General features: G+C 50.2%; 2 protein-coding genes across 4 annotated transcripts; one reads left to right on the forward strand and one right to left on the reverse strand.

Annotated features, from left to right (window-relative positions):
* Positions 1-781: 781 nt before the first annotated feature.
* On the reverse strand, positions 782-17,031 carry POLR3GL (RNA polymerase III subunit GL). Of its 3 annotated transcripts, XM_016202411.2 has the most exons (10): positions 16,964-17,031; positions 16,298-16,376; positions 16,071-16,133; positions 3,923-4,078; positions 3,461-3,590; positions 2,547-2,615; positions 2,148-2,204; positions 1,856-1,929; positions 1,435-1,545; positions 782-1,272 (listed from the first exon to the last, which is right to left on the reverse strand). In XM_016202411.2, exons 4-10 carry the CDS (start codon positions 4,034-4,036, stop codon positions 1,186-1,188), a joined length of 642 nt encoding a protein of 213 aa, XP_016057897.2. In that variant the 5' UTR covers positions 4,037-4,078; positions 16,071-16,133; positions 16,298-16,376; positions 16,964-17,031; the 3' UTR covers positions 782-1,185. The 3 variants fall into 3 exon arrangements, with proteins under 3 accessions (XP_016057897.2, XP_016057895.2, XP_016057896.2); XM_016202409.2 differs by lacking the exon at positions 16,071-16,133; XM_016202410.2 differs by lacking the exons at positions 16,071-16,133; positions 16,298-16,376; positions 16,964-17,031 and adding an exon at positions 10,841-10,915.
* Positions 13,678-15,162, forward strand: ANKRD34A (ankyrin repeat domain 34A). Its single transcript, XM_016202408.2, has one exon. The coding sequence runs from the start codon at positions 13,678-13,680 to the stop codon at positions 15,160-15,162; it is 1,485 nt and encodes a 494-aa protein (XP_016057894.1).
* Positions 17,032-17,289: the final 258 nt, after the last annotated feature.

The raw sequence follows: 17,289 nt of genomic DNA on the forward strand, positions 1-17,289 counted from the left end.
AGCTTATCTCGGGCTTTCTCAGAGGCCAATCAGAGCCTAGGAAAGTGACCTCACCCAAGGGAGAGCTATGTGGGTGAGAAAGCATCTCTCAGAGCTGTGTGTCCCTAAATCACTCCCCTGCCCCCCTTCTTAGTTCCTGTAAAGCAACCCAAAGAAGGAAGTGAGAAAGGCTAACTAAATCCCACATGAGAAGAACCAAGAGAAACTGCAGCTTAGCCACAGGGCTTCTAGAAGTAGAGAACAGAATATTCAGAGGGCTTCAGCTGCACAGACAAGTTTTTCAAAGTGGTGTCTCCAGGGCCTGGAAGAGGGCGAGTGTGCTGAGGAAGAAGAATCAGCTCCTCCTCCCTGTTCCCTTGCCACACCTGGCCTTCTTCTACCCACAAAAATAGCTGCAATCGTTCTTTGTAAACAAGGACAGGCTCGAGGTCAAGTGTGGGAAAGAGAACGCCTGTGTCCCTGTCAACACATGTGAACAGGCACAATCCTGTCCTCGTGGCCTGAGGACCAGAGGCTCAGAAGTCAGCTGATCTCAGGGCCTGAGCTGTTCCCTATGACTCACTCTGCACAGCCCTGCAGATGGGTCTCCTGCATGTTCCTGGGCAAGGCTAGATGGCGAGCATGTGTCCCAGCACTGGGGCGGGAGGGAAGGGGCAAAGAACAGGAAGGCTGTAACCCCCAGGTGCGACCCTGGACTCTGACAGGCAGGGAGAGAATGGCTCAGCTGGGCATCCCCCCATTCCTCCAGCCCTCTCCCATCAGGCCTCACCCTGAACAGAAAGAGAGATACAAAATTTTTATTTAAAAAATATAAAACTGGCCTTACTCCTAACTGCTCCCACCCCAATTATCTTCACAAAGAACTATAAAAAATGGGCACGGGCATGTGTACAGCGGCCTCAGGTCTAACAATTCCACTTCTTTCCACCCTCCTCTCTCCCCATCATACAATTAAGACATGGGTCCTCTGCGGTGTCGCTGAGATATCAGAAGTGACACGAGGGCAGAGGGCGGGGAAGGGTCTGCCTGTCGCCGGTCTCCATTCTGTATCCAGGGACCAAGCGGGCTGTCTGGACGCTGGGCGAATGACTGGCTTGTCCACAAAACCGACTAATAGGGACCGTTACTATCTGTATCTTAAATCAGAAACATGCGGAGGCGCCGGCTGCTGTCCAGGGCCCTTGTTCAGTATATAGCCTCGTCCATATTGTCATCGCTGTCACCCCCGAAGTCCTCTCCGTTGTCGAAATAGGACATGATGTAATCTGTTTCCTGTAATGAAAATAAAGAAAAGTCAGGCACCTTTTGGGATCCCCCGCCCTCCCCACGGGCCCTTCCCTCCCAGCCAGGCCACTGGGCCTGGACACCTGCTGGGGGCAGGTGAGGGAGGCCTGCCTGGGGCTCCCCGCTCGGCCCTCCGGGGCAGCCGGGCACCTCCTCGTGCTCCTCCTCGTCGTACTCCTCCTCCTCTCCCTCCTCCTTCTCCTCCTCCTCTTTCTCCTCCTCTTCCTCCGACGTCACCTCTTCCTCCTTCTTCTCCAGGGTCTTGTTTGGGTTGTTTTAAGATTTTTTTTTTATTGATTTTTGAGAGAGAGAGAGAGGAGGGGAGAGGGAGAGAGAAACGCTGATGTGAGAGCGGGATGCCTGCTGGGGATGCAGCCCGAAGCCCGGGCCTGGGCCCTGACCGGGGGCTGAACCAGCACCTGCCGGCCAGCCGGCCGGGGCTCCCAGGCTCCCGTGGGAGTGTGAGCAGGAAGACAAATGGACCCGCTCACGGAAGGAGGCACTGAGGCCCCCTGGTCCAGAGGAGGGAATGGGTCTGGGCCTGCTGGGCCCTGTGCCCATGTCCTCCTACCTCCAGCTTCTGTATGGTTTCCTCCTTGTCTTCTGTGGTCTTGGGGGGCCTCTTGGGGAGTAGAATGGTGGTCCCTGGTGAGAAGATCAAAAAGTGAGCCATCAGAAAGCCAGCTTGCTAGTTCCCGGGCTACCCTCCCTGCAAAGACCACGTCACTCTGCTGCCCTCCGGTGGCCACCAGGGCACCCACGACAACACTGGGCGCTGCGGCAGGAACTGGGAGGGCAGGCAAGCAGCCCTGGCCCTTGGGCTGAAGAAGGAAAACGCTTCCCTTCTTTTTCCAGATACTTACGCTCCTTCTGGAGCTTCCGCACTCGGATCCTTAGCTCCCGGGGCAGACGGCGCCAGTCTGGGAACAGTGGGAATGTAAAAGTCAGTAAGACCCTGGGGGCTCTTCTATGGCTGGTTTTAAAGGAGAGAGAGGATCGGGATAAAGGTGAGGAATGAAGGGGTTGGGTCAAAGCCGCTTGGAACAAAACTGTGGCTCGGATGCTTCCAGGGGAGTGAGGGCTATTTAGCAGGTTTTTAGGCAGAGCCTGAGAGTGTTTACTAGCATATCTACAGGTCCAGTTTGTAAATACTGAATGGGGTGGAGGGGGGACAGAAGAGGGTGAATGGGGTGGTGGCTGGTGGCTTGAGGCATCTCAAACATTTGAAAGAAGGGCAGTCAGTGAAAAGACCCATCACCTACCAGGGTTCCAATCGATGGCGCTGTCAATCGGCCCTGACATCTGATATTTGTCTGAGTAACGCTCCACATCTGAGGGGGTCAGAGGCCAAGGGTCAAACTTTTATCCTTTCAGAGGCCTAGAGTAGGATTGTTCTGGAGGGCCCAGCCCCCTCAATACTTGGGAGTTGTCTGCTCCCTCAGACCAAACTCAGAGCCCGGGGGTCTGCTTCAGTGAGGGCCTTCAACAGACTTGTAACCTGTCCCTTTGCCACCTAAAATTACAATTTTGTCACCTCCCTTAACCCAAAGGCATGACTATATCAAGAGGCAGTGTGATGCAGTAAAAGTATACTAGAGAGCAAGAAACCAGGGTTTCCACACTCCCTTTACTCCTTGTTAAGGGGTCCTTGACAAGCCTTGCCTCTCTCTGAGCTTCAGCTTCTAGGGCTCTAGTAGGAAAGCACAGTTGTCGGTATCCTGCAATACTGTACTTCCACAGCAGCTAGTAAATACCACTACCCCAGGCCTCCCAAGTACACCCTTTCTCCAGTCCCTCCTGGTCTCCGACTTCTCCACAATCCACTAACCAAAAAGGTAATACTTCAGTTAGCAGGGTATCTCAGAGACCTAGAGCCAGCCCCCACTTCTGATTGGTTGGTACTGGTAATATCCAGATTACTAAAAATTATAATACCCCCCCCCCCCCCGCTTTATACATGTGAAATACTTAACCTCCTACTGTCCCTTCTACTGTGAAACACAGAACAAACCATGGAGTCTGTCATGCATTTCAAATTCAGGGATCATTATAATGATCTCCTCAGTTAGACGGGGAGCTTCCTATGCCTCTTCTGGCATCTCTGGCCCCCAGTAGTGCTGAATATCGGGCACTGCCCAGGGAAGGCACAGAACATGATGCTAGCATTCCAACTGACCTCTCTTGGGGACAGCTGGCCGGATGAAATAGGGGAGCTGCCTCATAGCCCCTCGCAGCTCCTGCTTCAGTGCCAGGACATATTCCCCCTCCTCTCCTGAGGGCAGAGGCACTGGGTGGAACTCCAGTGGCTAAGGAGACAGGAGCAGTGGTCAGTCCAGGGAGAAAATGCTGGGGTACAAATCCAGAAGGCTGTCTCCCCTCAATTCAATCCAATGCTACTCTTGAGCAAAGGGCCAAAGGATAGTAAGGGGAGCAACACAGCATTTTGAAAGCTGGGGAGCTAGGATTGTGAGAAGTAAGGAGAGGTACGTCCTTGCCTGCAAAACATCCCATGTGAGCACCCGCACAGGGACAGGGAGGGGCAAGATTAGCATGGTTTTCTGATGGCCCAGGAGAAACCCGCGATCATACAGTCAGCCAGGGGCACCGGGAGGCTTGGGAAGGGAGGGCAGACACTCACGGGGAAGAGTGGAGAAGGCTGCAGTGTGGGTGGGGGCAGAGCATCGCCCTTCCCAATGCCCACAGCCTCCATGTTGAAGGTCAACTGGCCACGACCCCGGCCCCGGCTGGCCATGGTGGCAGGGGCCTGGGCATTCAGAGATCCAGTGAGAAAAACCTGATAAAGACAAAAACAAAGAGAAAAAGTATAGTAGAAGGGATAGGAAGCCAGGGAGGTATAAGACACTCAATATTTTTCTCTGGGAAAAAAAATACATATATTTTTTTCTCTGAGACCTGAAAAGACAGTGTAATTCAACAAATTTTGATTGAGAAAGTATAGTGCCAGGCAAGTTATTTCCGGAAATATAAACATGGATGAGATGCAGTCTCAACAGGACGGGTAATTGCAATCTAGTGTAACTGTAGCACAAAGGGGAAAGTGATTAGATCCTTGGATAAAACTTTCCTTCATCCTTAAGATAATTTGATGTTTATCACCATCTGCATATCTACACATGACCTTTTAATTCTTTCTCTCCCTGGCTTTCCAAACCCAACCAAGCCCCAATTCAATGCATTTCAACAAGACATTTATTAAGTATATGCCATGAAAAAAGTAGTGTGACAGGCACTGTGGGGGCACAGGGACAAATCATCAGTCTCACTGTCAGTGGTGGGGGTGGGCAGAGAGGAGAACCATGACAATCAAACTGATCTTTTAAAACTCCACTTGGAAGCACAGAACTTAGGACTGGAAGGACCCACAGAGTTACCTAGTCCAAACCCCCTCCCAGGGTAGTACTCCGCTCGGTAAGCTGTTAGTGATTCTGCTTCCGGAGGCATTTTCCTAAAGAGAGGGTGTCTATTTCCCCCTGGCAGTCCATTCCTCTGTGATCCGCTCTGATGAATGGAAAGCTCCTCTTGCTACTGAACTGAACTCTGACTCTTGTCATCAGCAGTCTTGAGGGGAGAGTCAAATGCAGCCAGGATGGGGGATAAAGTCACCAAATGAAAATGAAATGAAAAAAATGATACCCTGCTAGCAAGGAACACACCTAGCACCCAGATCTTGGTTTCCAATACCATTTTCCAATAAAAGGAACCAAGGCTTCTTGGAGAACTGGCTGATTCCAGGCCTAGGGCAGGAAATATACAGGATAAGCCTGAAGAATCTTCTAGTGCCAGAAGGTAAGGAAGTGCTAGAACAGCACCGCCAGAAACGCCACATGTTGACCGGGCTATGCCGAAGGAGGGTGAGAGCCATATGAAAGAGAGCCCAGTGGCCCACACTGGAACAACTCGAACAATAAAATAAAGTAGTATTGGATTATAACCCAAAAGCATAAAATAAATACCCATGAGTCCGTACTACTATAAATAAATGATTGAATCAGTTAATACATGGGGGAGAGAGGACAAATCTCTCATGCAGAGTTCCAAATATGTTATGTAGATTCCCCTAAAGACAAAGGGTAGAACTCCCCTCTCCTTAAGTGTGGGCTGTGGATAGGGAATGTTATCCAATACGTACAATTTTTGAAGGGGGGCTAGTAACTTTACAATGGAGAAGTTGAACGAACACTAACTCCTTCAGTCAGGTGACGAAGGTCAATATCAACAATATTAAATCATGTCATTAATATGTACTCTTAGTACTGAAGTGATGAAAATGGCACTTTGCCACTTTACCGCTGTGATCCCCTCTCACCCAAATCCATAACCCATCTAATCCCGGGTTGTAGGCCAGCAGAGGAGCATCCTGTCATATGCCTGACCAGCGCTCTGTAACACTGCCAAAGTCACCAAAAACAAGGAAGGTCCACTCTCCCATTGTAAAAGGGGGAGGGCTGTCCTAGTGGTAGCATTCTTAAAAATAAAGAACACCATCCCTTTTGTTTTCTGATTATAGAAGTAATATACACTTATTCTAGAAAACATGGAAACACATAAAGGTATAAAGAAAACTACCTATTATTTCATGATGATCACCATGTAGTAATAACCATTATTAATATTTTAATATGAATCCTTTTAATTTCATTTCCGTGTGTATACAGACATATACATGCAAACACACACACACACACACACACACACACACACACACACACACACACACACACAATAGGGCCATGACAGCTAAATGTAATTAGTATACTGGGTGGAATCCTGGAAGAGAAAAAGAGCAGTAGGTAAAAACTAAGGAAATATGAATCAAGTATGATCTTAAAGAATATCATGCATCGGTATGGTTTCACAATTGTAACTTATGTACCATACTAACGTATGATGCTAACAAGAGGGGAAATCCTGTGCCAGGGCATATAGGAACTTTCCATACTACCTCTTCAGTTCTTCTGTAAATTTAAAACTGTTTTAAAAAATAAAATCTTTTTTTTTTTAAATCCTCACCTGAGGATATTTTTTCCATTGTTTTTCAGAGAGAGTGAGAAACATTAGTTGGTTGCCTCCCGTACGCACCCTGACCCGGGCCCCAACCTGGAGCCAGGATCAAGCCTGCAACCCAGGTACCTGACCTTGGCCCCCTCAGCCCGAGGGCCGACGTTCTAACCACAGAGCCAAGCCGGCTAGGGCAGACCTTGACCGTTCTGAAGCATACTGATCAGGTACATGATGGGATGCTCCTCTGATATAAACTGCCTGACGATTTTCTCCTGATTGGACTGGGGTTATGGGTTTGGGGGAGGAGAATCACAGAGCTAAAGTACCATTTCATCACATCATCATAAGGGTACATACTAACAACCTGTTGGGAAACAGTAAGAAATAACACAGTATATAATTAAGATCTCTTAAATTAGTGCTTCATGCTATAATTGCTCCCACAGTCCAGAGAAGGGAGAAAGCTAGGAAGTCTGGGATGGCGAGGGGAAGACTTATGAATCACAAGTTCTCAAGTTTGGAAGAACTCTTAGAGATCATGCAGTAATTCATCATGCAACAAATATTTATTGAGCATCTACTACATGCCAGACACAATGCTAGATAATGGGATCATAGTGAGTGCTCTACTCTAGACTTGCATCCTTCTTCTGATAAACCATATTTAGCAAATTGTCATTCATTTTCTCTTTAAACATGTTTAGTGGGAGAACTCCCTGTCTCCCTGTGTAAGTCCTTCCATTTTTGGATATTTGTTCTTCAATTAATATTCAACAAATACTCTACACAAGAAATGAAGGGCATTCTACAAAAGATTAGTTGGTAAAAAAAGATTTTAAAATATTTATAATCAATGTTGTCAAACATACACACACATTTATGAATAAAAATGTTCTTAAAGAATATACATAGAAAGTTAACATCAGTTAATTTGAGGTGTATTTTGTTGTTGTTTGGGGGGTTTTTGTTATTTGTAATTTAAGGTTTTCTTCTATACTGAATAGGTACTGTTTTTGTAATAAGAGAAAAATATTAATTTAAAATTTAAAATATATACTACAATAGTAGATGAGACAATATGTAGCAGGAAGGAGAGGGTAAAAGAATATGTGTCTGAGAATTTGGAAAGTTTCAAGTCCCATTGCAACAAAAAATGTGAAGAAAAAAATGGCTGTTAATAGATTAAATTGCGATCTGATTGAAGAGCATATTAGGGGAGAGAGGAAGTCTCACAGACACTGGAGTAAGAATTCATCACCATGTCCTCAGGCCCTTTCAAGGGAAAGAACACTGTAACCAGCTGGCATAGGTTCTTTCCACTTGACAGATACAGTTCAAGAAGTGGAGATGGGAGCTGTTTTGACTGCAAAGCAGTGAGGAGTCAGGAAAAGGCTATGAGTTTTGAGGTTAGGTAAATCTAACTCCATTTCCACATACGTACCAAGTGACTCCCAACGAAGTGGGGTAAGATAAGACAAAATTTTATTTAATTCAGGCAATAAACTGGTGTTTGGGAAATTAAACCACCCATCTCTAACCCACTCAGTTCAGTAATTACAATGAGTCTCTTATATTTGAGATTGTGATAGTGTCTCAATTCTTGAAAATATTTAAAACCTCCCATAGTAGTGGTTCCAAACTACTCTTCTTAATATCAACTCTCCCTGGTGTTCACCCCTGCATTCTCCTTCCCCCAAAACAACAACATCTCCTATACATTATACTCATTTCCAGTAATGCATAACTGTGTATTATGGTAGAAGTTACTGAGAACAGGTTGCAACAAAACATACAGAAAAACAGTTACATCGAATTTAAGGAAGGCAGCACATGCAGCGGTTAAGAACATGGACTTGGATCCCAGTTCTGTCATTTCCTAGCTACATAACCTTCAGCAATTTATTTAATATCTCTAAACCTGTTTTTTCATCTGCAAAAAGAGAATAATAAAAATAAAATCACCTTAATTCATTTAACAAATGTTTACTGAGAGCTTACTATGTGCCAGGCACTGTTCTAAGAGATCCAGAGACTGAGGCCTAGGGCACTCTAATGTTTAGACTTTCCTATGTTTGTAATAAATAAGACAAGGAGTTAACACTCATTATATTAGAATCCATGGAAATCTAAATGGGGAAAAATCATCCCAAAAGAATAAATATGCAAAGGATATGAATAGACAATTGACAAAAGTATGACCAATAAAACGACTCTTTACCTATCAGGCTGATAAAGATTTAAATTATAATCAGGCTCTCATGAATTTTGTTGAGATGGAAACTCATAATTCACTGGAACACAATCTTCTGAGGGAATAATCTGACCACTTGAATCAACAGCCTTATTTATTTATTTATTTATTTACTTATTTATTTATTTATAGAGAGGGAGGAAGAGAGAGAGAGAGAGAAAAACCACACCAAAAAAAGCACTGATGATTGGAACCTGCAACCTGGGTCTATGCTCTGACTGGAAACTGAACTGGCCCCCTCTAGTGTAGGGTACGATGCTCCAACTAACAGTCATACCTGCCAGGGCTCAACAGCTTTTTTTAATGTTCATATCCTTATTAATCCTATTTAAAAAAATCTATCCTAAAGAAATCATCTGATATATAGTAAGAGATATAAGTTCAAGAATGCTCATCAAAGAGCTATTCATAGTAGCAAAAATCCTGAAATAACTTAAATGGTCCAACAAAAAAATGAATGATTAGCCCTAGGTGATTTCACTCAATGGCTAGAGCATTAGCCTGCAGACTGAAGGGTCCCAAGTTCGATTCAGGCCAAGGGCATGTACCTTAATGTTTCTCTCTCTCTCCCCCTTCCACTCTCTCTGAAAAGCAATGGAAAAAATATCCTTGGGTAAGGATTTAAAACAAGAAAAATGATTTTAAACGTTCAAAATATCCATTTTAAACTATTATGTAGCCATAAAAATGACTTCAAATAATATTTAAAGGACCCAGCTGGTGTTGCTTAGTGGTTGAGCATCAACCTGTGAACCAAGAGGTTCAATTCCCAGTCAGCTCTATCCCCAGTAGGGGATATGCAAGAGGCAGCCAATTGATATTTCTATCTCTCTATCCCTCTTTCTTTCTCTCTCTCTAAAATCAATAAAAACATTTAAAAAATAAAATAATAATATTTAAAGGCAAAAAAAATCCCAATATAATGTAAACTGGGGGAAAACATGATAAAAATTGCTTTTATTGTATGACCCTATTTATGTAATATAAACATATGCACACACATGCATACATGCAAAAAAGAAATTGAAAGAATACATATTAAAATAATAATAATAGTGGTTATCACTACATCATGGTCATAAAATAATAGGTATTTTTCTTTATACCTTTATGTGTTTCCAAGTTTTCTAGAATAAATGTATATTACTTCTATAATCAGAAAATAGAAGGAATGGTGTCTTTATTTTTAAGAATGCTACCACTAGGAAAGCTCTTCCCCTTTTACAATGGGAGGGTGGAATGCATTTTTTCAAGCTATATATTTGTTTAGAATATTTGTTGAATTTGAATTGAAGAACAAAAATCCAAAATGGAATGACCCACAAAGTGAGATAGGAAGTCCTTTTACTAAAGACGATTAAATAGAAGCTGGATGACAATTTACTAAATAGGGTTTACTGGAGGAAGTATGCATGTCTAGAGTAAAGGATTTATTATGATCCCCACTGTCTAGCACTGTCTGGCATGTAGTAGATGCTCAATAAATATCTGTTGATTGAATGAATACATGATTTCTAAGCGTTCTTCCAGACTTGAGACATTGTGATTCATAAAGCCCACCCTCACCATCCCAGGCCTCCTGGCTTTCTACCTTCTCTGAACTGTGGGAGCAATTATATTATGAACCACTAATTTTAAGAGACCTTAATTATATATTGTATTGTCTTGGATTTTGTCTTTTATTAACCATTCTCTAATTACACTAGGAGTATAAATTCTGCATCCCCAATCAATTCCATCCAGCCAGACTTTATTGGGCACCGTGTACTACGTATTAGAACCCGCCCTACGAAAGCTTATATTCTGAGCAGACTAGAAACATTAAAGAGGGAGGGTGCACTAAGTACTCTAATAGAAGTATGCATAAAATGCTATCATCAGACTGGGGAACGATTAATTCTGGAAGAAAAAAAAAAAAAAAAAAAAAGGTGTTACAAGAAAGCTACAGGTAAGAAACAGGTAACATTTCAGCTGAGCTTTGATGGATGACAGAAGTCTGTCAGGCTCTGAGACAGGGAAGTATTAATAGGTTCGAGGGAAGCCGATGCCATTGCAGAATCAGAAGTACGGGAGTGTCTTTCCCACTTTCTGCGTGAATAGCTCTTGCCTGTGGTTTACTAGTCGATACAGCAAAGGGAACCCAGAAGAGAAAGGGCTGGGAGCCAGAAGGGGGCTGAGCCCACAGGCCGCCGGAGAGCTCTGTCCTGCCCGCAGCTTGCCCTGGTGAACTAGTTCGGGAAACGCGGGACGGAACCAGGTCCGAGCCGCCGGTCCGGGCCTTACCTGCTGCCCCTCCCCCACGCGAGCCGACGCCGCGGCCCGCTGGAGATCTGCTCGTCTTCCTGGAGCCGGCTGCGTTCTAGGCCCGCCTCCCGGGGCTCCCCATTGGTGAATCCTCCCCGCCAATCTAGGAGACGCCGCGTCGGAGCCCCGCCCACCGGGCGCGGCGGGGGAGTCGGCCGGAACCGGGCTCCGGGAGCCGCCGCCGAGAGAGGCGCGGCCGCAGGGCCAACCGGGGGTCGGTTATTTCCGACCTCAGCTCAAATGGAGGCGCCACGGCCTGCGAGAGTTCACCGGAGGGAACCTGGCGCCCGGCTCTCACCGGGGACGCAGAACTGCGCCCCCGCGGAACCCGCCCATCAGCGGTCAGCGTGTCGGGGTCTGGCCTCCCAGCCCGGCCTCCGCGACGCCCGCCTTCCCTCCGCGCCTCCGCTGCGTCCCTCTAGCACCACCAATGAATATTCCTTTTCTAAAAAAACGTTGTTTTCCTGTAGGGTGCTGCCATGTCTGAAAGAAGAAGCGAAGAGGGTGTGGGGAAGGAAGGGTTAAGAACCAGAGAACGGGAGTTAGGGCGGCGGGCCAGGAGCCCGGCGTTCCCCGCAATTTCTGCCGCCTTTAGAGGAGTCCTGCTGACACGCACGCACACGGCCCAGAGACGGGAAAGAGTCCCGAGTGGTGATAAAATCTAGGGGTGAGTCAAGAATATCCCAGATGCCAGAGGAAACGGCCCTGGGAGTAAAGCCTCTGGACGGGCCAGGCTGGAGGATGGGACGGGAGCAGCTGGGAGGCTTCGGAGAGCGCGCCTCACTCTACTAAGTCTCTGTGTCTTCATCTCGAACAAGAAGATGACTCCTTCCTTTTAGTATTGCTGTGAAGACTGGAGACAATGTATGTAAAGTACTCGGCACATAGTTGGTGTTCAATAAATGGTAGCTAGTAAAAATGAGTAGCTGCCCTGCAAATAAATATTCCTCCCCCCCCCCCCATTACTTTTAGTATCTTTAGTATGTCTGGTGGCCTCCAGCCTCCGAATTACCTCAGGTGAATTTTCCAGATCCTTGGGAATGTTTCCTCATCCCCCACTTCCCCTGATGCCTTCCAGCTGGACACAAACTCATTCCTAAAATATGCAGATGGAAGCTATGGTAACCATGGAGACAGGGCAGGTGGCAAAGAGGCAGAGACAGTGAGAGAAACCGATTGCGACGATGGGGGAGAGACTTAAGGAGCGATTTGGACGCAGACCTTCAAGCAAGAGGAAGAAAGAACCTAAGCAAGACAGTAAAGAGAGGCAGGGAGGGGATGTTACAGGTTCGCCTTTCTCTCTGTGCCTCCCCCAAGAATATGGGGAGGAGGCATCTGGGAATGCCCCTTTTTCTAAAAATGACCCATGATATCCACCCTCCTCAGACGCATTTGAGAGGTCTGTACAAGGGAGCTGAGGTCCAAGTTTGTGCTCTGTGTTCCGTTTGGGGGCGGAGGTGGAGTGAGGATGTACCACTGTGTCTGACTCCATCTCGCCCTGACATTTAAACTATGAGAAGCCAGCCCGATCCCTCGCCTCTCTCTGCACAGTGTGGACTCCGGCTGTGGATTCCAGTCTCCTCCCTCCACCCCTCTGCACAGTGTGCCCTGTGCCGTGCGTGGTAGGTAGGTCAGGTCTGGCGCACAAGTGCGCAGAAACACACCAAGCAAGAATGGGGACTTGCTGAAGCTCAAGAAAGAACCGAGAGGTCTCAGTGTGGGTGGCAGAGGAATCTTCTAAGGATCATTTAGGTTTGTTGGGACAGAGGGGAGGTCGGCTAAGCAAGGAAAATCAGGATTGGAGCCTGTAGGTTTGGAGGGTTTATGTGTGCATGAGTGGGGAACGGTTTGGTGCCCGACGCCCCCACCCGCGGAGACTAGGCTATAAATAGCAAGACAGAGCTCCGCCTTTCACATCCCCCCCACCCCCACCCCAGCTTCTCTCCTCCCCAGCCGGCGCTGTGCCCGGGGCGCACCGGGAGGAGGGACCAGGATCCGGTGCCCGGGCGCAGATACTGAGACCAAGGGAATCCAGGTGCCCCCCCACACACACGCCATGTGGGCCCCCGGGAACCCGGCTCCACCACCCCGAATGCCTGGTGGTCCTGGCCTCAGCCCTGGCCGGGTGGAGATTCTGCAGACATTCAGGTATCTATTTGGGCGCAAAGCCTGGGAGGGGGAAGAGCAAGGAGTGATGGGGAACACAGCAGGGGCAAAAGAAACCCCCAATTCTCCCCCACCCGTTTTAGGTCCCAAATGCAAGCTGCTTCCCTCCCCCCACTCAATTTATGGGGCTGTGGCAACCTAAAAGAGGTTAGGAATGGGAATGTGTGTGTGAATGTATGGGTGCATGTGCGTGGGCGGGTGGCATTCAGCATCCGAGAAAGGGGGATTCCAAGTGCAGATAAGAAAAGGGGGGTGCTGGAAAGGTCTGATAAGCCGTGGGGTGAGGGTGGGGTTGTGGATATCTCCGAGCGTGCACGTACGCATTTGCACGCGCGCTGGTCTTTTAATGCGGGTGCACCCTTCCCACCACCTCAGGCATGCTCGGGGGGAGGTGGCGGCTCAGGGCATGAGTTAGACAGAGGAAGGGCTGCGCGCGGTGCAGTGGAGTTCTCCTCTGCCCCACGCCGGTTCCTTCCACCCGTGCCTCAGTTTCCCTGCCTGAATCCGTCAATAAGATCTATCTCTTTCTTGCAGGGACTGGCTTCGCCACTGAGCCCTCAGGCCTCTTCCAGCCACCACCCCCACACCCCTAGCCTTCCTGGGCAGGTCCCAGTCCCAGCTCCGTCAGCGCTCTCGCCCCAGCCGCAGCTATGCTGCACACCGAGGGCCATGCTCTTCTTCGGGCGGTGGGTCAGGGTAAACTACGCTTGGCCCGTCTGCTTCTGGAGGGCGGCGCCTACGTGAATGAGGGTGATGCCCAGGGGGAAACAGCATTGATGGCAGCTTGTCGGGCCCGCTACGACGACCCCCAGAACAAGGCGCGCATGGTGCGCTACCTGCTAGAGCACGGCGCAGACCCCAACATCACAGACCGCCTGGGGCGCACCGCGCTCATGCACGCTTGCGCCGGGGGTGGGGGCGCCGCGGTGGCCTCGCTGCTGCTCGCCCACGGCGCAGACCCCTCAGTCCGAGACCACACGGGTGCCTCGGCGCTTGTCCACGCCCTGGACCGCGGGGACCGCGAGACCCTTGCCACGCTGCTGGACGCCTGTAAGGCCAAGGGCACGGAGGTCATCATCATCACCACGGACACCTCGCCCTCAGGCACCAAGAAGACTCGGCAGTATCTCAATTCCCCACCGTCCCCGGGGGTGGAGGACCCCACTCCCGCTGCTCCTAGCCCGGGCGCCTGCACGTCGCCTTCGGAAATCCAGCTGCAGGCTGCAGGGAGAGGAGGGGGGTTGCTGTCCCCGCGCGCCCAGGAAGAGGAAGAGAAGCGGGACGTATTCGAATTCCCTCTTCCTAAGCCCCCCGATGACCCCTCCCCTTCTGAGCCGCTCCCCAAACCACCCCGTCACCCTCCAAAGCCACTTAAAAGGCTCAACTCGGAGCCCTGGGGCCTAGTGGCTCCTCAACCGGTCCCGCCCGCGGAAGGGAGGCTGGGGATGGAGCGCCTGACCGCGGAATTCAACGGGCTGACCCTGACCGGCAGACCCCGTCTTTCCCGACGTCACAGCACCGAGGGCCCGGAGGACCCGCCCCCGTGGGTGGAGAAAGTGACGGGTGGGGGTGCCCTCTTTCGCCGAAACACCGCGCCAGAAGCTCAGGAGTCTGGTCCCCCTTCAGGGCTGAGGCAGAAACTGAGCCGCATGGAGCCGGTGGAGCTGGACATCCCCGGAAACCTCTGCCCTGACTCGCCCGAATGCAGCCGCCAGGCCCTGGAGCGCCGCCGGTACAGCGCCTCCCCGCTGACTCTCCCTCTGGCTGGCTCGGCTCCCTCCCCGAGACAGTCCCAGGAAAGCCTGCCCGGGGCGGTGTCTCCGCTGAGCGGGCGGAGGCGGAGCCCGGGGCTGCTGGAGCGGAGGGGCTCGGGAACCTTGCTCTTGGACCACATCTCGCAGACGCGGCCGGGTTTCCTGCCCCCGCTCAACGTCAGCCCTCACCCGCCCATCCCCGACATTCGCCCCCAACCCGGAGGTCGAGCGCCTTCGCTGCCCGCCCCTCCCCAGGCGGGGGCGCCAGGCTCGCCCAGGACCAAGCGCAAATTGGTGAGGCGCCACTCCATGCAGACTGAGCAGATCCGCCTGCTGGGGGGCCTCCAGAGTCTAGGCGGGCCTGGGGAGCCGGGGCGCTGAGAGCAGTGAGAGGAGCCAGGAGGTTGGGGCTCAGGACCTTGGTGGGACAGGTGGGAGAACCAGCTCACACACACACAGGGGTCTTTCGCATGTGCTCCTGGGCAGGGTGCGCGCACACAGGGGCAAACGTGTCCGCAAGCAGTTACTCTTACTCGTGGGGAAGGGTAAGTACTCTTCTCACTGGGCGGACAGACACGTGGTTCATGCCCTGGTCACCTCACGTGCACACGAGAATTACCCACAGGCACGGCCCACACAGACCACTTGTGCTAGGGCCCCAAGTGGGTCCCGAATTCACCTGCATTTGTTCAGAAGTGGTAGGGAGCCCCCGCTCATGGGCTGTCTCCAATCTCCTTGCCCTCCTACAGAAGCAATCCCTTGCTTTCCATGTAAGCCCTGAAACAGCTCTCTCATGATTTGCACACCCGACCCCCTTCGGGAATGTTTCGCCCCGCTCTGCGGGTCTTGCTCGCCTCTCCAAGCCTGGCTCCCCGTTGGCCCTGCCTCAGTCCCAGCCACCCTTCAGGATACCTTCTCCGCGCTTGGGGTGTCCCCCTGCAGCCCCCAGCCTCAGCTCTGCTGCTGCCCTTCCCGCTCTCAGCTGTACTTCTCAACTTCTCGCTCTTCATTCCCACCCTGTTCCCCCAACCAGTACAATAAGCCGTCTCATTTTCCCAGGGGTGGGCCATGGGCTCTCACTGCTCTTCCGTCTGTCTGAGCTTATGAACACCCTCGAGGGTAGAAGTGGGGAGGAACCCTAAATCTACTCCACTCGACATATCGAATAAATGTGTTCAGAAGTCTCCACTCGTCTGTTCTGCCTAGGGGTGTGAGGTGTGGGCACTGAAGAAAGGGGGATGCTAACTGTAGCTACAATGGTCCAGGGGATACTTAGAGGCTCCACCCACCTTCTTTCCAGGGGTCCAACTGACCAGCTGTGGTTGTAGAAGAAAAGGCAAGTATCCTGTGTCCTCGAGGTTCAAAGGCATTTGACATGCTTTCATCACCCCCTCCCCTATGTCCACCCTCAAATTCTTTAAGAATCCTGCAAAGAGTTCCTCCCTCCATCATCAGCAAATGTATCCCAGGAGATTAACTTCCCCTTTTTCAAGCTTCCTATTTCTTGACCACTCACAGGCTTTCCTCCGGGTTCTAACGTTCATCTCACCAGGTGCATCTCAATCGTTTTCTTCTGGCTTCTATTTCCCCATCTTCTGTTTCAGGGGGAAGAGAGAGAGGAATTAGTACAAACTTACCTAGGTACCCGTGGCACAGTGGTCAACTGACAAAGGGTGAGTGGAGCGTGTCTGTGTAAGGTAGTCCTAGGAACCTAGGTGACAGGCTCTGTGAACAGGGCATGCCTCTGGGCCTCTCCTTTGCAAGTTCTCTGCCTGTGCTCCGACCCCTCACTCCAGTGGGAGGCGAGGGAGCAGGCCACTCTGCTCTTTTTCACTCCCCCAAGTTAGAATAGTTACCCAACAACGTGCTGTAATGAAGAGACCAAAATACTGGGAACCCCAAGACAGACGTCTGAACCCCCACCCCTTGCCATCTCCTGTTTACTCTGGGCGATTTTTCTAGCTTCTCTGAGTGTGCAGTCTTACTCACAAAATAGTAGGATATAGTTAGTGACCGTGATTATTAAATAAGACAACGCAGCGAGTACATCGCATAGTGTCTGACATGCAGTAAATCTCTTCTCATTAAACGTCAGCATCTCCCTTGCTTTTTAGCTCCTCCATCAGTTGCGTGTGATCTTGGACGAGTCCCATCCATTGCTTCCCTGAGCCAGTTTCCTCACCTACGGTCTGTACGACGAAGTCGACAAATGACCTCTACGTGTCCTCTCACTCTGTCTTCGATCCTTCCCGGCCTTGCTCCCAGACCAACCCCCTCCCCCTCCCCCCAGCCTCGCCCAGGGGCCCCGAGGGCCTTAGAGCGCTCCCGCCGAGGTGCCGCGACTCAGCTGCTGGGCTTCCGAGGAGACGGCTGTTCCTCCTTGCAATTGGGTGCTCAGAGCCCCCGCCTCCTCAGTGACTTGCCTATGGCGGAGCCGGAGCCCGCCAGCTCCCACCCCCTCCCTGGTGATTGGCATCGGGCCCGGCTCGTCCCCGCCCCCACTTGACT

The sequence above is a fragment of the Miniopterus natalensis genome, chromosome 19 (assembly GCF_054644295.1).
Source record: "Miniopterus natalensis isolate mMinNat1 chromosome 19, mMinNat1.hap1, whole genome shotgun sequence".
Lineage (NCBI taxonomy): Eukaryota > Metazoa > Chordata > Mammalia > Chiroptera > Miniopteridae > Miniopterus > Miniopterus natalensis.